Source organism: Myotis yumanensis, unplaced genomic scaffold (assembly GCF_028538775.1).
Source record: "Myotis yumanensis isolate MYYU_CA2020_CCGP unplaced genomic scaffold, mMyoYum1.0.hap1 SCAF_1, whole genome shotgun sequence".
Lineage (NCBI taxonomy): Eukaryota > Metazoa > Chordata > Mammalia > Chiroptera > Vespertilionidae > Myotis > Myotis yumanensis.
Window position 1 is genome coordinate 196,720,032 of NW_027223752.1, and position 26,184 is coordinate 196,746,215.

Consider the following 26,184-nt stretch of genomic DNA (forward strand, 5'->3'; position numbering starts at 1 on the left):
TGCACACTCCCTACTGGGGATGTGCCCGCAACCAAGGTACATGCCTTTGACTGGAATCGAAGCTGGAACCCTTGAGTCCGCAGGCTGATGCTCTATCCCAGGGGTGGGCAAACTTTTTGACTCGAGGGCCACAATGAGTTCTTAAACTGGACTGGAGGGCCGGAACAAAAGCATGGATGGAGTGTTTGTGTGAACTAATATAAATTCAAAGTAAACATCATTACATAAAAGGGTACGGTCTTATTTTTTTAGTTTTATTCATTTCAAATGGGCCAGATCCGGCCCACCGGCCGTAGTTTGCCCACGGCTGCTCTATCCACTGAGCCAAACCAGTCAGGGCAGCCCCTTAAAAGGTTTTAATTTATCTTTGTTATATGATTAGAATGATAATTATTTATGGTAATGAATGTTAGCTAGGAACTTATTGTGATCATTTTACAATATAAACATCTGTGAATTACTTTGCTGTATACTTGAAACTAATATAATGTTTTATGTCAATTATATCTCAATTAAAACAACAAAAACAATTAAGAGTGCCATCATCAACTCCTCTGTCTTCCTTAGAATTCCTGTTTCCTCGGAATATTTGTGGTGCTATCATACATGACTCATGGTCATCTGACATAAGGACAAAATAAGATGCCAGTGTTAGTGTGGTGAAGGTTTGGGAGGGGCAGGCACAAGGTGGAGAAGATCAATCGGGGGCAGGGGGGGGGGGAACCAAAGGGACATCTGTAATACTTTCAACAATAAAGATAAATTTTAAAAAAGATGTCAGTGTGAATCTGTAATTGTACTGAAGTAGGCTTAATATTTTTTAATTTTTGTCCTTATATATAGTATATATATAATTATAAATAATTGCTATCTACACTAATAAAAGAGAAACATGGTAATTAGCGTACGACCCCTACCCTTCCCATTGGCTAATCAGGATATCCTTATGCACATTAACTGTCAGCCAAGATGGTGGCCGGCAGCCATGCACTGAAGCCAGCAGGGAGGCTTGCTTGCTTCAGTGACTGCGGACTCCAACGTTCCCCGCCTAACTTGCCGGCCTCTCAGCTGCAACTCTAAGCAACTATGTACTATGTTGCAAATAAGAAGCTAAACAAAACCCCAGAAACCAGCCGGACTGAAAGCCAGCCGGACCGCAACATTGTATCCATGTTTTCAGCAGCGAGGCCTCAGAGCTAAAGCTGGCCCAGAATAAAAAAAGAAAACAAGGAGCGGTAGGGAGCTTTAGTCACTCGCCAGCCGGAAAACAGCCCTCAGCCCCTCACCCAGACTGGCCAGGCACCCCAGTGGGGACCCCCACCCTGATCCAGGACACCCTTCAGGGCAAACCAGCCGGCCCCCACCCATGCACCAGGCCTCTATTCTATATAGTAAAAGGGTAATATGCCTCCCAGCACCGGGATCAGCGGAGCAGCGAGGCTCCCGGCACCGGGATCAGCATGACAGGGGGAAGCGCCCAAACCCCCTGATCGCCCTGAGGCTCTGTGTGTGACAGGGGGCGGGGCCACAACATCCCTATCCGCCCTGCTCTGTTTGTGACAGGGGAAGGCGCCCCAACCCCCGATCAGCCCTGCTCTGTGCCTGATAGGGGGGAGCTCCCCAATCCCCTGATTGCCCTGTGGCTCTGTGTTTGACAGAGTACAGCGCACCAACCCCCTGATGGGCCCTGCTCTGTGTGTGACAGGGTAGAGCCATAACCTCCTCATTGGCCCTGCCCTGAGTGTGACAGGGTGCAGCGCCCCAACCCCCTGATCCACCTTGCTCTGTGTGTGACAGGGGGCGGTGCCCCAACTCCCCTTCGGCCCTACTCTGTGAGTGACAGGGGGGAGCTCCCCAACCCCCTGATCGACCCTGCTCTGTGTGTGACAGGGTACAGAGCCCCAACCCCCTGATGGGCCCTGCTCTGTGAGTGACAGAGGGCAGCGCCCCAACCCCCTGATTGGCCCTGCTCTGTGAGTGACAGGGGGCGGTGCCCCAACTCCCCAATCAGCCCTGCTCTGAGCCTGACCAGGGGCTGCACCGAGGGATTGGATGTACCCTCTGCCACCCGGGAGCAGGCCTAAGCCAGCAGGTCATTATCTCCCGAGGGGTCCCAGACTGCGAGAGGGCATAGGCCAGGCTGGGGGACTCCCCTCCCCACCCCCCTGAGTGCACAAATTTTTGTACACCGGGCCTCTAGTCTATATATATAAAAGTCTAAGTGACCAGCTGACTGCCCAACTGGCCGATAGCTATGATGCACACTGACCACCATGGGGCAGACACTTAATGTAGGAGCAGAAACCACAGGCATGGAAATATGGAACAGACTAATGAATCTCAGAGGGAAGAGGAAGGAGGAGAGTTCAGAAAGAGATTAACCAAAGATCTCATATATATATTAGAGGCTGGGTGTACTGATTTGGCACCAGTGGGTTCCCTCAGCCTGGCCTGTAGGGATTGGGCCGAAACTGGCTCTCCGACATCCCCGAGGAGTCCCAGATTGCGAGAGGGCACAGGCCAGGCTGAGGGCCCCTACCAGTGCATGAATCTATGCACTGGGCCTCTGGTCTATTATAATAAAAGCATAATATGCTAATTAGACCAGACAGCCAAATGACCTTCTGGATGTCATTCTGGATGTCCTCCCGGATGAAGCCACAGTGGCAGCAGGGGCCAAGGCAGAGGTGGTTAGAGGCAATCAGGCAGGCAACCAGAGGCAGTTAGGGGTGATCAGGCAGGCAGGCATAGGGGTTAGGGGCAATCAGGCAAGCAGGCGAGTGGTTAGAGGCGATGAGGCAGGCAAGCAGGTGAGCGGTTAGGAGCTAGCAGTTCCAGATTTTGAGAGGGATGTCTGGCAGTCGGTCATCCCCCAAGGGGTTCCAGATTGCGAGAGAGTGCTGGCTGGGCTGAGGGACCCCCCCCACCCCCATGCATGAATTTCATGCACCAGGCCTCTAGTACATATATATAAATGAAGAGAGAGACAGAGACACACAGAGAGAAATACGAATAATATATTTTTTTCTTGAATCACATTTTATTGACTTTGCTGCTCTGTGGAGTGCATGCATGCTACTGGAGACCAATCTCATAAATCACAGATAATAATCCTTGACTTGCTCTCTGCCATAAAAGAAGAGTTAACTAGTGTCTACACCTTTTTTTTTTCTTTTTTTACCACAAATGTATTAATTTCAAAGGCTCCACTACCTTTCACTGACTAAGGATTTCCCATAACTCTATACTTAGTTCCTCATGCTCTTAGAACCCACGTTTCTGAAAAATGTAATTTGAATCCAGCATTTAGGTCACCATCTAGACCAGGGTTGGGGAACCTTTCTTCTGCCAACGGCCATTTGGATATTTATAACATCATTCATGAGCCATACAAATTTATCAACTTAAAAATTTGATATTTGCTCAAACATTTAATTAACTCACCCCTAATGTCTTCGCAGAGCCAGACCAAATGATTTTGCAGGCCTTATTCAGCCTTCAGGCCAGATTTTCCCCACCCCTGTTCTAGACAGAGATTACAATCAACTCACTGATTTACTTTGAAGTTATTTCATATCTTAGACATCGTGACTTTGACACAGACAATATTATCAATCATGATGTCAGAATGCCTCGTTTTAGATACATTACATTTTTAAAAAATGAGTCATACTACTAATTCTGTATAATCTGAAGTAAGGAAGGTTAGGATGACCCAATTACTTTTACTTTTTATATCACATAATGAAGCTGTTGTAAAATTCTGCTGCTGTAGATGGTGATATTTGCTCAAAATATTCCCAGCAATGTCCAGCCTTTTGTATTTAGTTAGATGTGGGTGGCTTCAGTCAGAATTTTTATGTACACTGAATCAACTTTCAGTCAGACCTCTTCTCTTTACCTGGAGTCTGGCCTACATCAGAGCACTTGCTATAGCACTTCTCCCTCTGGCATTAATCATTCTTAGTTATGGAAAAAACCCTTTTATCCAAGATTCACTGCAGAGCAATAACAAGAAACAGGCTATTGATACATCAAACAATTTGGGAAAATGTCCAGAGATTTATGTGGAGTAAAAAGAGTAAATCTCAAAAGTCAAAGGCTATATTATTTCATTTACTAGTATAATGTAAAAAATTAAATAAACAACCATTGCAAAATGCAGTCGGAGACATCAGTCCAGAGGAAATGCTTTGTGCGTCTTACTCCTTGAACCCTTTGGAATCTTTAACTGGGTAAAAATAGTCTTTGGACTGGGCTAAACCAGCATTCTCTTATAAACAACTGTAAAGTTAACAGGAAGAAGCAGACATCCTGACCACGAGGACTAATGATTATGAACATTCTTTAGAATTTAGATTTAAGGAAGGAACTGTAGTGAAGTAGGTGAAGCTATAAAAGGATACCTGGAGGGATCTTGTGGTGATAGAAATATTCTGTATCCTAGATATTAATATTGTGGTGTTAATATTATACCACAGTTTTGCAAGATGTTACCATTGGAGAAAACTAGGTAAAGGGCACTTAGGATCTTGTATTATTTTTTATCACTTCATACAAATCTATAAGTACCTTAACATTTAAATAAGAAAAGAATAGTTTTGAGAAAGTTATGTAACTATCATAAAGAGGTAATATGCAAATTGACCATCACTCCGACACACAAGATGGCTGCTCCCATGTGGACACAAGATGGCTGGCAGGGGAGGGCAGTTGGGGGGGACCAGACCAGCAGGTGAGAGCAGTTAGGGGTGACCAGGCCTGCAGGGGAGGGCAGTTAGGTGTTGCTCAGGCTGGCAGGAGAGTGGTTAGGTATTGATCAGGCTGGCAGGGGAGTGGTTAGGTGGTGATCAGGCTGGCAGGTAGAAGCGGTTAGGGGCAATCAGGCAGGCAGGCAGGTGAGCAGTTGGGAGCCAGCAGTCCTACATTATGAGAGGGATGTCTGACTGCCCGTTTAGGCCAGATCCCAGTGGGATTGGTTTTAAACAGGCAGTCAGACATCCCTCTAGGGGTCCCAGATTGGAAAAGGTGCAGGCTGAGCTGAGGGACACACCCCTGCCAGGTACGAATTTCATGCACTGGGCCTCTAGAAGCCTAATAAAAAAAACTTAATTAAAGAAAATCAACTTGCAGTTTAAGAGTGTTCTAAGGCTTGATTAAGTGGGCTGAGGTGATAAAGGGAAGCTCCAATGAAGAAGTCACCTTTTGTTATGGGGCACGTGACTACCTATTCATAGGGCTCACTTAGTTCTGAGCCCTGGAGACACAGAGATGAATATGCCCTTGTATTTAATATTAATAGTCTTGCTATATCAACAGACAAATATTAAAAAAATAAACATAGAAATTTGTTCAAACTGCTATGATGACCTTGACTGAAGGAAGGTTGGATCAAATTTTTTCTCAATAGTTCGAGTTTTCAATTATTGTTTATAGAATGGAAAATACAGGAAATAATACCTGTTAGCACTCTGGTGGTCTTTTAATAATGGCCTCACATCATTCAATTGTATGTGACCTAGTGACTGAAGTATTTATTCATTAATCTCCTAACAGAAAAGCATTTAATGAAAGCTGATTAAAGATACTGAGTTTCCAGGAAGAAAATCTACACTTCAACTGTTCCAAAAGGAAAAGAATATATCCATGCTGTAGAATTGAGACTGGGTCTTTTAAGCCAGATGGAGTAAATCTTTTTATTTTTTCCTGGGCCAAAGTTCATTGTTTATTTGTTTTCTCAATTACACACACCTTACCATACATTAGATAAATGCTCCTCAGGTTCTCAAGACATTCTCCAAAGTGAAATAAAATATTCTACGTATTTCAAAATGCTGTTTGTGCATCAAATTCTAAAATTTTAGAATGCCATATTTTAAGTATAAAAATAATTTAGATTAATTCTCTACCTTAGTATAATTGCTTTCATTGTAATTTTTATTCTCTTTGATTTGGTCAACTGTGTTTATCTACTCAAATAAATTATGCAAATAGGAAATTTATTCTTCCAAAATAGAAAAGCACACAATATTTTGAAATGAGAAAGCTATTTTACATTTTTCTACAATAAAGAAATTTCACAACCAATTAATGCATGAATTAATATGCTTTATTCTTTTTCATATATATATAATTTTCAAATCATGTTACCAGTGTTTTGATTCAGAAAGAATTGGCACTGCACTTGTAATTCTTGACTTAATCAGCATAAAAATAATACTTTGGGCTTTAAAAATATTAAATATTTCCTATAGTTGACATGGAAGAGTTCACATGGACTTATTTAAAATGTAGAATTGATGTAAAACATTTGATGTACAAATGGTGTGAAAGTTATTGATAAATACTATAATCTCATGTGATTTTGACAACCAGGTCCTATTCAACTCTCAACTATTCTACTTTTATAATAACCATCAAAGCTCTGACTTAAAACTAGGAAATCTCAATTTATTGAAATTAGCAGTTGAATAATTGAGTTTGGCATACTCTCAATATTTATGAGAAAATGTGGTAGTTTTGAGTATCTCATGCTCACCTAAAACAAACTATAAGACAGTTGCTCAGATAAATACAACTACATGACACTTTTAAAACCAAAATGGAGAAATAAGGAATAGGTATTCAAGATTAAAACTGTAGGTGGTTTCTCACAGCAACAGTCTTATATTATAACAAATAATATGTAGTCACTTTTCTTGTAATAGTAATTAATTTAGCAAACCAATGGCCCACTCATGCATTATTTTAAATGACCCATTTCTAATTAAGTAAACAATTTTATAAAGTATACAAAATGTTTGATAAATTCAGTAACCATATAATATTTTACTATATATATATATATATATATATATATATATATATATATATACCAATTGTAGGTGATATATCTTGGGATATTTATTGCTTATAAAGAACCCAAAGAAAGAAGAGTAAAAATTAGAATTTCTTATAGGGAAGAAGAATATAAGTCAAAATCTATATGATTTAAATTTGTACATGTTCTATTTAGAATGGCAACACTTAAACATATTAAAATCTACAAAACATATAAATAAATAGAATTCTTAAAGAATCATTAAAAAATACTGTTTTTCTAAACCATGCTTTTCTATAGCTGGTTCTCTTGTTACCATCAATTGATTAATGAACATGTGGATCTATATTTCTATCACTATATTAGTCAAAATTAGAAACAAAACAAAACAAACAAAAAAAGGAGAGCAGGTGGCTTCTGTCTGTCTTCGGGGAGCTCACAAATGAATAAAACAAAGAGAAATGCAGGACGACATATTATGTCTTAAATTGTCTTCTTCAGATATAAAATGGCCCTGGAATTCTATGTTATTTATTTCAGCTGGAAGAGACAGAGTACATATTGCCTGTTGACATTGTCTATTGTCTCTAGAAGAAAAAAGGTGGACTTTTTCTTTAGGATTGTATAAATTAGTTTTCTAAACAATTAAACGTTGACTGCTCTATATAGGGACTGAGAATATGTAAGGAAAATTTTTAGAATCAAAGCCATAACTAGACATAGATCAGAATTTCTATATTAAATATTAAATAGCAAAATTAAAAGAAATATTTTATTAAAAATTAAAGAATTAGTAAGACATAGAGAGGAGGGATAAAAATTCTATTAGAATTTCTCATTTTATCTTACTGTCTACATCTCTTACTCTTTTCTTTCATATTCTTTCTTGCTGTAGTCCTTTTTTAAAACTGTTCAGTTTTTTATTGCTCCTCAGTTTCACTATTTTGCTATTGGCCAGTTTATTGAATTTTTTATTTCAATAATTTTATTTTTAAAATGTTATTTTAGTGTTTTATTATAGCTACATAGATAATCAATTTGATAGTTTGACTTCTTATATTTTATTTCTGAAAATATTTTATACACTAGAGGCCCAGTGCATAGATTTGTCAGGGCATGCCAGGTCCCTCTCACCCAGTCCCAATCGGGGCCAATTGGGGTTGATCAGGGCTGTCTCATCCAGTCCCAATCAGGGTTGATCAGGGCCAGACAGCTGGGGAGGGACCACAGGAGGTTGACCAGACAGGGAGGGACCACAGAAGGGCTCCAGGGCATGTCCTGCCCATCTCGACCAGTCCCCATTGGCCAGACCCCAGCAGCAAGCTAACCTACCACCCCAGGTGGTCAGTGAATGTTATAGTGACTGGTAGAATGGTGAAACAAATGGTTGGACACTTAGCATATTAGGCTTTTATTATATAGGAAAATTTCAATTGTCTGATACATCTAACAACTGACATATTGGAAGATTTACATCTATTATCTTTGCTTCTAAAACTCTCTTTTTTATAATGGGCATTTTCCTTCTATGTCATGTAGTTTTATTGTATGGTAATAATTGTGTAAATATTGGAATTTTTAAAGACCCATATTTAAAATACTTTTCTTTAGTAAATATTTGTATTTGTATCTCTCAGATATCAGTATTCATACCAACCTGGAATAATTTTACTGTAGCTTTAATATCTGGGTTTCAATTCTCAAACCTATGTAGAGAGTACATTTAATCACAGACCCACATGCCGCAGGCTTGGGGGGATAAATTCAAATGCAGTGTTATTATTAATATTATCAGCTCAGAGTCTTATCAAGGAAAGGCAGCTTTCATTCTAGGGTCACCTTGGTTTCATTAGCTCTGCAATATGTGCTATAATAAATTCTATTTCATCATGGAATGAATTTCTTTGTTACACTTAAAAATGTTGTTTTCACTTTTTCTTTCTGACTTCTAGGAACTGATGGTGAAATTACTGCATAATGGCACAAAATAAAATATTTAATGAATATTTTACCAAAATTTAAAAAGCAGGAACCACACAAAAGTTTAGAAATGAAATAGGAAATGGCACTGGCTTCAATATTGTGGAGTTTTCTGATGAATTGTGTTGGTTTTTATTGCAAGCAACACTCCCTAAAATGTGCCCATGAAAACAGACTCAGTTAGTGTTCAGCTGGAATGAAACTGGGAAAAGTAAAAAGAAACAGTTTTACATTAAGCAAACTTGAATAAAATTATTTTAATTCTGAAGCCAGATGTTCGGCTTCACTCTCAGACCACCAACACTCCTCATTTACAACAGTTTCAGAAAAAAACAACATCTGTGCCTATATGGTCCTGACAGTCAACCAATTTGCAATGATATGTGTGTCTTACTTACATCCCCTTGTTAGATATCTGCTAAAGATTATAACATGAGGCCTAATAAATCAAAACCAGCTTTTAACTCAGCAATCCATAGTATACTTTTTTGGGGAAAGCAAATAAATTCTCAACAGAACAGAAGTTACAATTTCTTCAGCTGTGTCTGTGGTAAAAGTTTCTATGTCCAAGGCACTAGAACAGCTTCAAAATTCCTGAGAGCAAATTTGGTAAAAGCAAATGTAAACAGTGTAATAAGCAATGGAGTCTGTGGGAGCTTTGGGTGTTGAGGTGTTATAAGAGAACTAGAGGCTCGGTGCACAAAATTCGTGCATGGATGCGGTCCCTAGGCCTGGACGGAAATCAAAGCGTGAGTGTGTGGCATGGGAGGGCAGGTCCCAGCTGAACTCTGGGTCCTGGGCAGAACCTGGGCCCCTGAGCCCCCACGCCCCCTACCCCCTGGCTGAATGATTGGGCCCCGTCTGGCTCAGTGCCTGGGAGCCAGGCGGAAGCCCTGCCACCAGCCACCGCCACTGGTCGCCATCTGCGGGGCCATCAGTGGGGTGATCGGACCCCACTCGCACCTGCCTTGGCCTGGCGCTGCCCACTCACCTGCTCCACCATCCTGCCATGGTCCTGTTCTCATCGGGGCCCATCGGGGCCAGCAGCGCCTCTACTGCCACCCACTGCCAGCACCATGTCACTGATGCCCTCCATGTTCCTCACTGCCCCCTGGTGGTCAGCACACATTATAGCAAGAGGTCAAATTCCTGGATGAGGGGACAATTTGCATATTAGGCTTTTATTATATAGGATAGTAAGACAGCTAGAGAAGAGGACAAATGCAGACATGCACTGAAGATTTACTTGCACCTATAGGTAGGTCTATAGTGGCAGTAGTGGGCATCCTGATGGAGCATTCTTTCTTTTAATATACTTTTTTATTGATTTCAGAGAGGAAGGGAGAGGGAAAAAGAGATAGAAACATCAGTGATGAGAGAGAATCATTGATCTGCTGCCTCCTGCACACCCCACCCTGGGGATCCAGCCGCAACCCTGGCATATGCTCTGACAGGGATTCGAACCGAGACCCCCTGGTTCATAGGTCAATGCTCAACCACTGAACCATGCCAGCTGGGCCTGATGGAGCTTTCTGAGACAATGGAAAGGAAAACTTAAACATAATTTCTAGGAATGTCCTCTCAAGAAAAGTAGTCTAAGCATAGCCAGCTCTCAATAGCAATTCTTAGTGGGTAAAATCACGACTGTTATACTTACAAAATTGTAAGCTTTACTGCCTCTGGATCATTAAGAATTCAACTAAACAGCTCATTTCTGCCTACTCACTGCTCATAAGCCATATCCACTGTACTAGCCTTTTCTGCTATTGAATTAGAAAGTGAATGCAGGAATAATAATGATAAAAGTTCACACTTGCATAGTGCTGACTACCAGTGGCGTATTGTAATGAGTCCTTCACAAACACCTTTTTCAATGTGCCTACTGTCTGTATAAATTTGATACAGTATTATCCCCATTTTCCAAGTATAAAAGTGAAGTGCAGAGATAGTATATAAGTTCCCCAGTGTCCAGCAGAACTGACATTTGAATCTAGGCAATTCTGCTTTGCTATAAAATCCTATTTCATCCTGTCAGTCAGTGCTTTATAAATTAGAAAATTGACACTGAAGAAATGAAAGCAGAGTGGAAGAGACCGGGTTAGAAAGTATCTTCAGTTCTGACCGTCAATCCTAAATTTCTAATATAATTGTCTGAAGATGGTGTAGACCAGAGAGTGAAGGGGATTTTAAAATAAAGTAAGGGAAAAATAAAACTGTTAACTACATCCTGGGAAAATGATGCACAATAGTGCATGAGGTAAGTGTGTGTTGTAATATATCATTCTCTGCTTCCTATAGCTTTACCCCTTAGGGATTTTCCATGTAATAATCCTGTCTCAGAAAGTTATAGTTCTTCCAGAAAGTTAAAAATGATACCCAGAAGAGCAAATGCCTGAGCCAACTATATTTATAGAAGTCTGAATCACCATTTGTTTCCTGGTTAAAGTCCTTTATTATTTTTGAGTACGTTGAGATAGTTGTAACATGTATATTTATCCAACCATGTCAATTAAAATACTGTATAGACAAGTGACATGAAATTAAACCCTAAATTCAGCCCTTTATTTATTTAAAAATATACAAAACCTTAAAGGGTCTCACAGTTCTCAAGTTAGCATAAACTCTGGAAAGTTTAACATCTGTAATGTATAATATCACCTTAATCTTACTGAAACCAAAATGAATATGTTATTATTCTCTTTAAAAGAAAAAGATCCGTTCTATTTCCTACAAATAAAATCAAACCAATCATTAGCATTTCACATAGTGGTAAAACAACCATTTAATACATGTTCACCTCATCCAATTCTGAAAGTCAGAAGTATTAAAAGCAGTAAATGTAACAATTATCTGCAAAAAACAATTTGTACAAAAATTTTAGAAGGTAGACAGTTAAAAGACAGCATAAAATTCTAAGGACTAATACAGCTATGAAATATATATATATATATATATATATATATATATATATATATCCCAGCAGGCGTGGCTCAGTGGTTGAGTGTCGACCTATGAACGAGTGCAGCCAATTAACGATTCTCTCTCATCATTGATGTTTCTATCTCTCTCTCCCTCTCCCTTACTCTCTGAAATCAATTAGAAATATATATGTATATACTAGTATATACATATAATCAATCCTTGAGTGAGGATTAACAAAATATTCTCACCTTAGGATATTTTTCCCATTGATTTTTTAGAGAGAGTGGAATAGAGGGAGGAGAGGGAGAGTAGAAAAACATTGATGTGAGAGAGACACATCTATTGGTTGCTTCTGGTGGCCAGAGCCGGATATTGTGGGGAACTGATATAGGGTTAAGCCTCGGACTGACCTGTTGGCAAAGTCACAAACAAGTCCCAGCTTAGAGGGCACAGTCCTCTTAGCATAATTAGGCTTGACCTTATAACACTCCCTAGATCTTATCTGGGAAGCTAATGGGCTGAGGGAAGTGCAGGAAGTGTAACTATGGTCAAAACAAGTGAAACTCACAAGAACTGTGTAACTATGGTGACCACTGCCCAGTTTACCTCTGACTATAAAAGGTTGGTACGGCCTGAGCACCGGTGGAAGTCCTTCCTCCTGAGTTGGACTTACCTGCCTGGCCCCCAATATTCCCAAATTATCTCGTGTCTTTTCTCTTTCATTTGTGTCGGCTCTTCTTCCAGATCCTGAACCCTGAACCACGCGGGACGTGGAGGGAAACATTTACCAACAGGATATCAAGCCTGCAATCCAGGTGAGTGCCCTTGACCAGGAATCAAACCATGACCCTTCGGTCCGTGGGCTGACACTCTAACCACTGAGAAAAACAAGCCAGGGCAAGATATATTTTAATTGCTTATATACTATTTTGATTCAGTTGTTAATATATTCACAAAGAGCTTCTATTCAATCTAAAATACAAACCATTAAGTATTCAATTTTTAAGACTTAGGCCAAGCAATGTAGTCAACAGGGACTCTTGCCCAACCATAAACTTTGTCAGGCTAAGAGTGAAGGAGGTTCAGATATGGGGTGGAGGTATCTTCATAGCTATTCAGGTCAGGAAGGGAGGAATGAGGAGATAAATTTGGGTTATTAAAGAGCAAATTACATATTAATAGAATATAACATTTTAATGTTTTGCTGAGGCAATTTATGAGGTCTCAGGCCAAAGACACCTTCCTTAAACTTTGTTTTTTTCTGGAAATGGAAACCACTGGCAGAAGTATGGGGTAGTACAGGCAGTTGCTTATCTTTCCCAAGGCTACTAAAGGAAAGAAAGAACCAACTTACATTGGAAAAGAGAAGGAATGCTTCAGTTCAAGCCCTTTTACTCTATGGAGAACAAGAGTGGGCGTTATACCCTTCCTGTATTTTTTGAGTCAGAGTGTGTGTGTTGGTCTGGTTCCCAGGAAAACAATTCTTGTCCTCCATTTCTTCCTAGAAAGGAGGTGTGTGTGTGTGTGTGTGTGTGTGTGTGTGTGTTTTGGAAGTGGGTGAGGTATATATAAATGGAGACTGGACAAACTCTTTGTTATTATTTTCTTCTCCAGGGACAAGATGAGGTCAGGAGTAGAGGTTTCCCACACTATCCAAATGTAGAGTCTTCCTGTGAAAGCTTTTATAAGCTGAAATGGTGGAAAGCAAAGAAGCAATTTGCTAACAAATGCACAAAATAAATCGAGATAAAGCCCAGATGCTCGCAGACACAGCTCAAAGCTCTGATGGCTTGATGCAGAGTTAGCTGAGTGTAGTACCCAGGGAAGGCGTTTGTCAGGGACCTCTTGTTGCTCAGGGTGTTGACTGCCTCTCTGAAGGCACAAAACAAATGCTTAGTGCTATTTTTGATTTTCACTTTTTTTCACAAAAGCAAAAATTCTCTTCAGATATCTTTCGATTAGTGAAAACAGGTACGAATGCAGGTCTTTTGTAAAAGGCAAATGGCCTACAGTGAAGTTTGAAAACATGGGGGATAACTGTGCATACAAAACCCACAGCTGTCAAACAGGGCTTTTCTCTGGGCAAATAAGAAAATAAGTACTGCCATAGCACCCAAGATGACAACTTTGGTGCTGAGATGGTCACCGACTATTGTTCTGTAAATTCAATTTATTACTGAGAAGGAAAGAAAAAAATATACATAGTCATAGCCCAAGAACCTGAACTTGCCTAACCAAACACACCTCCCTTGCTTGAGGAAGAAGAGCCTACATCTGGTTGGTGGCAGTTGTATGTAAGAACTTACTTCTATGCTCATTTTTATTTCACTAGTGTTTACCCAAAAGGAACAAGTGACAGAATCTGGGTGTAAGCTCAAACTTATCTTTCAGTTACTGAAATTCATGATCTCATCACTATACTCTCTTCTCATTGAAGGCAGATTATTTGGACTTTGTGTCAAACTAATAATTAGAGATAAAACAATATGAGAATAATTGTCTTCTAATATTTGCCAAGCACAACTGACTAAGATTAAGCTATTTTCTATATCTAGGAACTAAAACTCATTAATATATCATAAAAATATGATTATTAACATAAATCTAAAGCCTTTCATTCACCAAAATATTTACCGAGTGTATTGTAAGGGTCAGGATTATATTGTTAATCTATGGCACCAGCAACTACAGTTGTGCATCTTGTACACTCTTCAATTCCAAAAGGTACCATTCATATTGCCCCACACAACCCAGAGTCACAGCATGGACTTTGAAGGACAGCTACTTTATAAAGAGTAATAAGCCCCAAGTTTTGCAATCAAGGGAATTGAAACTAAAATTCAACAGTGGATTCCTTTGGTTTTGAAGACATTTAAGGAAATAATATCCAGATTCTGTATGGCTCTATTTGGATATTTTTTATTTCGTAATGTAAATAACTTTTATTTCTTGAGGATATTTCTTTATCCAGGAATGTTCCTTCATTGTTATTATCCTACTTTCTCATGAATAATGTATATGGGATGTCAATATTCAGATGAGGAACTTCCCCATTTCTAAAGAGGGAAGTGAGGAAAAAGCATTCTGGTAACAACTGTCAGTGTGACTCTCTTTCAGAGAAGGAAGTAGATTCATCTCCCTGCTAATCCCTGCCTTCTCAGGTAGGTAAGGTATGAAGACACCAAGAATTTCAAGAAGGTGACTCTTACTCCTATTTCCATCACAGGTGATTTATTTATTTATTTATTAATTATTTTAATTTGTTTTATTTTTTCCATCACTATTTTTGTTGTTGTTGTTAATCCTCACTGAAGGATATTTTTTCCATTGATTTTTTTTTTTTTTTTAGAGTGAGTGAAAGGAAGAGAGAGGAAGAGAGAGAAAGAAAGAGGGAGAGAAAGAGAAACATTGATGTAAGGAAGACACATCAATTGGTTGTGGTCCTCATGCAACTCTATCAGGGTTTGGGATTGATCCTGCCACCCAGGTATGTACCCATGACTGGGTATCCAAACTGCAACCATTGGTGCATGTGCCAAAGCTATAACCACTGAGAAACACAAGCCAGGGCTCCACCACATTTTATCCCTTTTATGCTCTCTACTACCTCCACCTATCCACCTCCACCCCACAATCACCACACTGCTTTCCATGTCCATTAGTTCTCTATCTTTTTTTTTTTTCTCAATCCCTCCACCACCCCCAACACCCTTCCTGTCTGCCTGCTTTCTATCTATGAGTCTGTCTCTATTTTGCTTGGTAGTTCAGTTTGTTCATTATTCCACATATGAGTGAATTCATACGGTACTTGTCTTTCTCTGACTGGCTTATTTCACCTGGCATAATGTTTTCCAGGACCATCCATGCTGTCACAAAGGATAAAATTTTCTTCCATTTTACAGCAGAGTAGTATTCCATTGTGTAAATGTACAGCATTTTTTTATCTATTCACCTACTGATGACCTTGGGCTGTTTCCAGATCTTGGCTATTTGTAAACAATACTGCAGGGAACATAGGGGTACATACATTCTTTCAAATTTGTGTTTTGGGTTTCTTCAGCTAAATTCCCAGAAGAGGAATCACAGGGTCATGAGGCAGTTCCATTTTTTTTTTAATTTTTGAGATAACTCATACTGATTTCCCCAGTGGCTGCACTAATCTTCATTAGGATTCCCCTTTCTCCACATCCTTGCCAAAACGTATTTTTTTATTTATTGATGATAGCCATTCTGAGAGGTGTGAAGTTATATCTCATTGTGGTTTTAGTTTGCATTTCTCTGATAACTAGTGATGTTGAGTATCTTTTCATATGTCTATTGTCCATCTGTCTGTCATCTTTTGAGAAGTCTCTATTCAGGTTCTTTGCCCATTTTTAATTGGATTGTTGGTATTTTTGGTATTGAGTTCTATAAATTCTTTGTAAATTTTGGATATTAACCTCTTATTAGATGTATCATTGGCAAATGTGTTTCTGATTCAGTGGGGTGTCTTTTCACCATTTCCTTTGCTGTGCAAAAACTCTTTCGTTTGAAGTAAACCTATTAATTTTCTTTGGTTTCCCTTGCCCAAGGAGATATATAAGAAAAATATTGCTATAAGAAATGTCTGAGATTTTACTACCTATGTTTTCTTCTAGAGTTTTTATGGGTTTGAATCTAACATGTAAGCCTTTAATCCATTTTGAGTTTATTCTTGTGTGGTATATATATTCTTGTGTAGTATATAAATGTACACATTTATCAGTGTGTACATTTTTATGAGAACAACTAGCAAACAAGAATAACAAAAGCAAAAAAGGAGACATGTAATACTTTAAACAATAAAAAAAAGAATAACAAAAGCCTATTATTGTATGGAAAATTTCATTATTAGGGTTTCCTTACCCTTCATATATTTGATACAACAAATTGACCTAATTGACACACCTTTCTCTTTACTACCCCAACAGCCTGGCCTAAATCTACAGCATGGGGTTTCATCATTTTTCCCCTTATTATCCTATGATGCATGAATTTATATTACAAGATAATTGTAAACTTAACTTCAACTAAGATAAACAAGTTTTAAATATTTTTGTTAGAATTTTGTTTTTCTTGTAGAGGTACAGAAAGGTGAAACTTGAGTTTGGAATCTAAAACTCAGGGGGTTTGGTTATAGAGGCCACCCTCTTGCCCATAGGCTCCCCCCACTGACTTCAGTGGTCCTGCTGTTATTTTGCATGGCTTCACTAATTGTGGCTGGGCTAGTCCAATAATCTATTATACTAATGGTCTATTATACTATTATACTATTTACGAGGCCTCCAATCTCTGCCTGATTTCAGGTTGTCTAGATGTCCGATATCTTGCCTATATCAGTTGATTTTTAAACAAACTCTGAAAAAGTTAATTTTTAATAGCAAATCTGTATATCCAATTAAAAATATTATTTCTAAACTTTGTTAGGACTATATTAACCCTGTGTCTTTGGAATATGTCATTTGATTGCATGGTGAGCAGGAAGGTGGTAGTTTGTGGAAACCAATCCGCATATGTCATCAAAAGGGAAGAAAATTACTTAGTCTACAGAGTTACAAAATCACACAAAAAATGAGCACACTAGCTTAGAGTATATCGCAGAAAAAATCATATGTTCCAAATCCTCAAAGAGAGCCACATTGATGTTAACAGGATGGGTCTCAGTACTCTCCAGATTTGTACCGCACGTGCACTGAGAAGGATTATGTTTCCCATAATTGCAGCAAAACACCAATAAACCAGGTTCTCTCCCTCACACACACACTTCTGCCTTCCACACAAATTAAAAATTAAAACACTGGCTGAAAAAAATTAGAAATCTGTTGTTAATGGCAAGGTTTTTTAGAAACACAAATATGTCTAGAATTTTTTTTTAAATCTGTAAGTAAAATGGGATATATAAAAGTGTGCTACTTTCTTTCTGGGCCTTTTGACTTCACCAAGCCTACCCTGATCAGTATAATTACCAGAGTAAGGGGTTGGTGATTATAGTTGTATTTAAGTTTGAAACAAATGTTCTTCATAAAAGGATTGATACCAGAAACTAGACCAAAAGGGAATCTTATAGGGTGGTTGACATAGTGGGATAGAGGGCAGGAGCACATTTCTACTCCTCCACACACAAGCTTCTTGTTCACTCCTTCTCTATGTATCTGCCCATTCTTAAACCATTAGCTTGAGCCTCTCTGTTTCTGCTGCCAAAATTGTTGCTTCAGCATATGTTTGCTCTTTCCATGATATTGGGAACTTATGCTTCTTCCAGATGAAAACACATACACACAAACATCATGACTTTTCATCACAACCAAAATTAGAAGTCATTCTTATATGTGCTAGAGAAGCAACAGTCTTTCATCCACTGATCTTTCTGGTTCTCAGCTTATGCATTCCTCTCAGATCCTTTGAAGCCTTGTGGAAACCTATACAATTTTTTCTTTGCTCAATTCTGGCCACCACCCTGATTCATTTCCTCCTCAGTGCTTCCTGGCTTTGCCAGCTGTTGAAACAGCAGGCCTTGCCTCTGTTTTATATCTTAATTGACTGTAAAGTCACCGACTACTACATACAGATCATATCCTGAAACTACTTTTTCCCCCCTCCCTGGACTCCCTAGCCCTGCCCTTCCTGGACTACTTCAGGCTCCCAGGGTTCCTTTCAACAGCAGCACTATTGACAGACAGTGAAAACTAAAATAGGGGATTAAATTGTGAGGCAAAGTTTGCTTTTTAAATCTCTCTTCTTTAAGTTTTTGTCTTGCATCCACAGATAATTGTGCTCTTTTGAATGATTTCCATTTTGAGCATGCTTATAGTTAAAAGATTTTTTATGAACTAACTTCATATTTAAAAGTAAATATCATAATGAACCATCTTCCAATGTATCTGGTTCAATGAGATTAGTATTCTTATATTTTCCAGTCCTACCCCTGGACTCATCTCCCAATATTATTCTGAAATCATCGTCAGCCACTAGTCACAATGAGCCATATTAATTCAGGATTAATCCTCCTGGGTTTCTAAATTGGTTACACCCACATCCCAGATGTGACCAGGGTGTATTCAGATCAGCTGCCTTATTTTCATCTTGTTACTCATACCATTAATCTCTGACATTTTCACAGTATGGAGAGCTTGTGCTTTTTGTCAGGGAAAGTTTGCTTTGTCAAAGAAAGACTTCCTTATAAACTGTAAACCTCTTATTTGAATAAGATAAATCACGAACATTTGTTGACTTTGGGTAGATCCCACCCATGGTAGATTTGCACTGTGACAAAGGGAGCAGAGCTGGGAAATTAAATCTATTTCTGGGCTGCCATTAACTTGTTTTGTTGTCTTTAAGCAGACCCTGCAAACATGTCAGTATAACTGTGTTCAATATGTTTGAAAAGTTGAGACAGGGAATATATAATCATTCCCAAAATGATTTTCTAGAGATGAAAACCACAATGTCTGAAAAAAAAAATGCACTGGATGGGATCAACATCAGATTATACATTGTAGAAGAAAGGGTTAGTGAACATAAAGGCATAACAATAGATATCATCCAAATTAAAACACAAAAAGAGAAAAGGATTTTTAAAAACGAATAGGACATCAGTTAGCTGTTAGAAATTGTATGGGGTCTCAAATCCCAGAAGGAAGAAGAAACAGAAAAAAATATTTGGAGAAATAATGACTGTAAAACTCACATTTCTAAGAAGCTTGATAAACCTGAAGTATGCACGCGTGAGCACAGACACACGCCCATGAAAACAACCACACCAAGCACATCGTAATTTAATTGCTCAAAATCAGTGACCAAGAACTTACAAGCAGACAGAGAAAACAGATGCATTCTGGACAGAAAAAGAATGGTAGGAAAGAAAAAAGATTTCTATAAGGAAAAATGAGGTAAATTAAAGTATAATCATGAGTGATACACTTACTTTGCATTAAGTCCAGATAGTTTTTAACATAAGTCTCTGAAGTCTGATTTTTTAAATTCAAAGTAAGATATGCAGTTCCCTTTCCTTCCAAAGCTTCCACCAAAGACCTTTGTTCTGCTTGTCATAGGGCCAATTGCTGCTCTTGCAATCTACAGCTGTATACCCACAAAAACGCCCTTTGTATTTAGATCTCTGTGTGCTCAGTGTGTTAGAGGCCAATTTTACTTTGTGCCATGTTGCGGTCTCTTATGAATAACATCAGTTACTCAGCTTCTGATTTTCATTCTCTTTATTTCTCCAGGATTTGACTGTAAAAAAATATTCTATTAAGAATCTGTACAATTTGGTACAAAAATGACTACTCCCAAAGACGTCCTGAGAAAAAATTTGAAGATGGTTCATGGCTATCCCATGATCTATGCTTTTGTGGACAACTGGGAAAGGGTTGAACAGTTCCACAGCAGGCCAGATGACATTGTGATAGCCACTTACCCCAAATCAGGTGAGTTTCATGGCCTGAAAAATGCAGATCTCATATCAACCTTTGTTTTCTGAAAATCAACTTCTCTATAAAATCATTATTATCCTAAATAAAATTAATATGCCTATCAGTCAGTCTAGCAATCCACTTCAAATATATTAAAATGGGCATTTGGGGCATAGAAAATGAAACTGCAGAATTAAGTTTCTAATGAAATATATTATGATGGCAGGCTTCCAATAGGTACTTTTCCCCTCAGATTCAGATGATGGTTTATAAAAAATGTTGCTTTTTGCCACAGGTACCACTTGGGTAAGTGAAATTGTGGACATGGTCTTAAATGATGGAGATGTTGAGAAATGTAAGCGAGATTTTATAAATGTGAAAGTTCCAATGTTGGAAATGGCTGTCCCTGGATTAAGAACGTCAGGTAATTTTAAACCATTTGGGAATTATTATTTTGCAAGATTATTTATCTAACATATTAATTATTGTGTTTATGATTTCCACTAAAAATGGAGTGAATTTGGTAACATAAAATGGAAGTTTGAAAGCAATACAATAACTGAAGCATGTAGAGAAACTGCAGTTTTAGCCTATGACATATTTGGGTATGGTAACCAAAAATGAATGAGTTTTGTTGTAGGAAACAACTAAAAACTTAGTTGATAATATAAAAATTCCTTATATTTTATTGACTTATTGTGTAGAATTTGGTGTAGAGCAATAAGTTCCTAATTTAGAACTTTGCTGTAGTTAAATAAATAAATAAATACCAATCCCTTTTAAAAATAAAATTTATTAATAAAATTTATTATTTCACAAATATTTATTAAGTGCTTCCAAATAATTATGTACTATTATATGAACTAGATACAAGATGATTAGTAAATTAGATGTCCTAACCACAAGGAGCTTATGGTAATATTGAGACATTAAATAAGTAAACTACCAACATGTGCATATTATTGGTCTTATGTATCCAGAGAATAGGACTCTATGAAAAAGAACAACAGGAGAGTTTACTTTAGACTGGATGATTAGGAATATCTCTCCTGAATTGAGACCTAAAACCATGCATGTGGTTGGAGAAAGCATATTTCCAGAAGGTGAAATATTAGCTATAAAGAACTAGGTGCAGAAAAGGCATTGGCATAGTCCTAGGATTAAAAAACAAAACAAAACAAAAACAAAAAAACAACAACCAACAACAACAGTGAAAGAAGGGAAGAATGAGATGCAAAACAATTGGAGGCTTGCTGGGGACAGATCATGTAGGATTTGTAATTTTTAAGAAACAGTGAGCTGGGGGTGAGGGGAGAGAATGGACAAAAATTGTACACAAATGGATGAGGACAGTGGGAGGGAGGAGTAAGGGCAGAGGGTGGGGTGGGAACTGGGTGGAGGGGAGCTTTGGGAGGAAAAAAGAGCAACAACTGTAATAATCTGAACAATAAAGATTTATTAAAAAAAAAAAAGAAACAGTGAGCTGAGAGAGAATCAGAAAAGTATGATGTCCTGAAGGCAAGTGAGAGGTATTAAGAAGTGAGGCCTGGCTCTCTAGTGCTGTTGGAAGCCCAGAATAAGTACAGTGAAGAAATTGTACATCAATTTAAAGAGCAGAATCCAAATGCTATCGCCTACTGGAGCTAGTTGCTTACACAGACAGAGAAAGACCAACTGGGCATGTGTCCTTTTTCCTGTGTGGTTGCCTGAAATCAGAGGGCAAATGCTAAAGCTTGGAACTGAAGGACAAGCAACAAAATGAATGTTAGAATGACCTAAGACTAGAGGCCCATAGAAAAGTATGAAATAAGAAAGTGGTAGAATCAAAGTAATCAGGAATAGGGGAGTTGGGGACTATTCGTGGGAGATGGGGGCTGGAGGTGATTAGTAAGGCTGTGTAGCATTGCCGGAGAGTGAGCAGGTGAGGTACACCAGGTAAAGGAGGATAAACTGGCACTCAGATTTAGTCTGGAGCCTGAATGTGAATACTTGTGGTGTCATTACATATTCCCAACATTTATATTTGTGCATGCAAAGGGTTCATTTAAAGGATATCAATGGCAAAACAATTACAAGACAGAAGAAAGTTGAGGAAGGGAAAAGGAGCAACAATGTGGGAAAACTCCACCAAAAAATAAACATGAGTTCATGTCATGGCACTGAGGAATAGTGAGTTGTGGAATGTTATGATCTCTCATTTCTATATGCTGAGTAAAGTGGCTGTAACTACCAGGTCAGTAGAAGCATAATGAAATAGGAATTTTATAGATGTATAATTAATTTTTTCTTATAAAATTCAGGATACCCAATTGAATCTGAAATTCAGATAACAATTTTATTTAGTACTAGAGGCCTGGTGCACAAAAATTTGTGCACTCGGGGGTAGGGGGTCCCTCAGCCTGGCTTGTGCCCTCTCACAGTCTGGGAGCTCTTGGGTGTGACCACTTGCTGGCTTAGGCCTGCTCTCTGGGGAATTGGGCCTAAGCTGGCAGTCAGACATCCCTCTGGCAGCCCAGGAGCCCTATGGGGATGTCCACTTCCAGCGGGGAGCAGGCCTAAGCTGCAGTCGGACATCCTTAGCGCTACTGAGGAGGCAGGAGAGATTCCCTCCACTGCTGTACTGGCAGCCGTCAGCCTGGCTTGTGGGAGCACGCTGACCACCAGGGGGCAGCTCCTGCATTGAGCGTCTGCCCCCTGGTGGTCAGTGTGTGTCATAGTGACCAGTCGTTCTGCTGTTAGGGTCAATTTGCATATTATCCTTTCATTATATAGGATAGAGGCCTGGGGCATGGGTGGGGGCAGGCTGATTTGCCCTGAAGTGTGTCCTGGATCAGGGTGGGGGTCCCGCTGGGGTGTCTGGTCAGCCTGGGTGAGGGCTAAGGGCTATTTTCAGACTGACCACACCCTCTTCAGGGTGGGGGTCCCTGCTGGAGTGCCTGGCCAGCCTGGGTGAGGGGCTGAGAGCCATTTTCAGACTGGCCACACCCCCTTAAGGGAGGGGGGTCCTTGCAGGGGTGCCTGGCCAGCCTGAGTGAGTGGCTGATGGCTGTTTGCAGGCTGGCCACAGCCCCTTTATGGTGGGGGTCCCCAATAGGGTGCCTGGCCAGCCTGGGTGAGGGGCTGATGGCTGTTTGCAGGCTGGCCAAGCCCCCCAGCGGGGACCCTCACCCTATGAGGGTGTGGCCATCTGGGTGAGGGGCTGATGGCTGTTTGCAGGCTGGCCACAGCCCCTTCAGGGTCGGGGTCCCCGCTGGGGTGCCTGGCCAGCCTGGGTGAGTGGCTGATGGCTCACAGTGAGTCAGTGATAGAGTTAGAATTTGAATCCAAGACTAATCTCATATCCTATGCCCTGAACCATCATATAATATCACCTCTTAGAATCTGGGTAAATAATGCTTATGATTAGTTTAAAATTTAGTAACATTATATACTGTTTAGAAATATTTTGAAAGGCTGGTTGAGAAAATCAGGAAATGCAGGGTTCTTGGAGACTCTAATATCTCTATATATTAAACTAAATTTCCCCAGGTGTAGAGCAATTAGAGAAGAATCCATCACCCCGGCTTGTGAAGACACATCTACCCATTGATCTCCTTCCTGAGTCTTTTTGGAAGAACAACTGCAAGGTGCCAGTCAATTTTTTAATGTGACCCTTGACTCACTCACATAGTAAATAATTGCTCAGATGTTTTATTTACTTGTTACCTTGAGAACTGAGCTACATAAGAAAGTGTTTCAATGAATGTGCTTCAAATATATTTTTATCCTCACCCAAGGTTATGTTTTTTATTGATTTTAGAGAGGAAGGGGGAGAGAGAGAGAGAGAGGGAGAGAGAGAGAGAGAGAGAGAGAGAGATTGCTTATTGCCTACCTTATGTGCCCCAATGGGGAATTGAACCTTCCACCTAATTAATTGCCCTGACTGGGAATTGAACCTGCAAACTTTTTGGTGTATGAAACAACATCCAAACCAATTGAGCCCCCTGGCCTAGGGCTCAATTATTTTAGTCTAATCCTACATACTAAAGGTTTCCAACATTATGTAGCTAAAGGATTCTCATCTCAGCACAATATTGCTGCTGTTATTTCCCAGCTGTCTCTGGTAGTCTGCTCTTCTCTGAAAATTCAACATAGGATGTTCTTTTGTGATTGATAAAATTCTCTGGTGAAACATTTATGGCTGGATATTTGTTTTGGAGAAATTTTAAATTCATTTTTTTTTTTAATAATCGTGGAGCTATTCAGATTGTCTATTTTATCTTAGCTGACTTTTGCTAGTTTGTGATGTGTGAGAAATTCTAAGATGTTGAATCTTATAAATCTTGAAAAGCTATTCATAATATTCCCTTCTTATTCTTTTTTTTAAAATATGTTCTTTCCTAGGAAATTTATTTATTTTTAGACCAATTTTAGGTTCACAGCAAAATTGAGTGGAAGTCAAAGCGATTTCCCATACATATCTTGCCCTCACACACATTTAGATTCTCTATTATCATCATCTCCCACCAGAGTGGTACATTTGTTACAATTGAGGAACCTACACTGACACATCATTATCACCCAAAGTCCATAATTAGGGATTTTTCTTGGTGTTGTATATCCTATGGATTTGTAGAAATACACAGCATGGAATCAGAATTACATGGTATGTAGCCTTTACAGGTTGTATTTTTTCTATCATGCATTTTACATTCTTCTATGTCTTTTCATGACTTAATAGTCATTTTTTTTTTTTTAGTGTTGAATAATATTCTATTGTCTGGAGGTACCACAGTTTTTTTACACTCACCTACTGAAGGTCAGATTGGTTGCTTTCAAGTTTGGCAATTATGAATAAAGTTGCTACAAACAATCATGTGCACATTTTTCTGTGTACCTTATTTTTTTAACTCTTTTGGGTAAATACCAAGTAGTGCAATCGTTAAATTGTATGGTATGAGTATGTTTATTTTTAAAATTTTTAAATTGATTTGTAGACATTTCATAGATTTCAAATATGTTGCTTTCCTTGCCTGTATGTTAATTTTTCTCTTTAAAAATGCCATCCATTTCTTCCTTCTCCTCCTGCAGATGATTTATCTGGCTCGAAATGCCAAGGATGTTGCAGTCTCATATTATCATTTTGACTTAATGAATAATTTGCAACCTCTTCCTGGCACCTGGGATGAATATCTAGAGAGATTCATGGCTGGAAATGGTAGGTAGACCTTGGTTTAAAATTAATAAGTAATTTTTAATTTTTAATAATACTATTAACTATTACTGCTATGACTTTTCCTTTTAAAACACTTATTTTTCCCAGTCAGTAACAAGTATATTCAAATACAATTTAAAAAATTAAATCAAATATGTCTAATATATTCCTATGATATTCAATATATAAAGTTGGTGTTAAACATTGTCATGCCGGGCCGGCATGGTTCAGTAGTTGAGTGTCACAGTTCAATTCCAGGTTAGGGCACATGCCTGGGTTGGGAGCTCAATCCCAGTAGGGGCCTTGCAGGAGGCAGCTGGATCAGTGATTCTCTCTCATCTTTTGATGTTTCTATCTCTCCCTATCCCTTCCTCTTTGAAATCAATAAAAATCTACACTAATAAAAGAGAAACATGGTAATTAGCATAGGACCGCTACCCTTCCCACTGGCTAATCAGCATATCCTTGTGCAAATTAATTGTCAGCCAAGATGGCGGCCGGCAGCCAGGCAGCTGGAAGCGAACATGAGGCTTGCTTGCTCCAGGGACTGCAGACTCCAACGTTCCCCGCCTGACTTGCCGGCCTCTGAGCTGGCAGTTTGAAACATTCTAACAAATATAGGCCGGATCTCAGAGCTGAAGTTATACATTGTTTCGATTATAGAACCGAAACAAACCAGATACGAAGCCTCAGAGCTAGAGCCAGAGCTAAAGCTGGCCCAGAATAAAATAAAAAAAAGGAGCAGTTGGGAGCTTCAATCAACAACCGCCAGCCTGAAAGAAGCCCTCAGCCCCTCACCCAGACTGGACAGGCACCCCAGTGGGGACCCCCACCCTGAT

The 26,184-nt window shown here is 39.1% G+C and overlaps 1 protein-coding gene and 1 long non-coding RNA gene across 3 annotated transcripts in view; one reads left to right on the forward strand and one right to left on the reverse strand.

Moving 5' to 3' along the window:
* LOC138995094 (uncharacterized) lies at positions 1–19,741 on the reverse strand. Its single transcript, XR_011468509.1, has 3 exons — positions 19,665–19,741; positions 9,792–9,949; positions 1–151 (listed from the first exon to the last, which is right to left on the reverse strand). It is a non-coding gene; the product is annotated as an uncharacterized lncRNA (long non-coding RNA).
* Positions 19,556–26,184, forward strand: part of SULT1B1 (sulfotransferase family 1B member 1) — a 19,203-nt gene continuing 12,574 nt past the window's right edge. Inside the window, exons 1-5 of one of the 2 annotated variants that reach the window (XM_070395447.1) lie at positions 19,556–19,629; positions 19,966–20,166; positions 20,447–20,575; positions 23,680–23,777; positions 25,222–25,348. In XM_070395447.1, coding sequence (XP_070251548.1) covers positions 20,019–20,166; positions 20,447–20,575; positions 23,680–23,777; positions 25,222–25,348 — 502 coding nt within the window. In that variant the 5' untranslated portion in view covers positions 19,556–19,629; positions 19,966–20,018. Of the gene's footprint in view, positions 19,630–19,883; positions 20,167–20,446; positions 20,576–23,679; positions 23,778–25,221; positions 25,349–26,184 lie in introns of those variants that run through there. The other variant, XM_070395440.1, reaches the window with a different exon arrangement.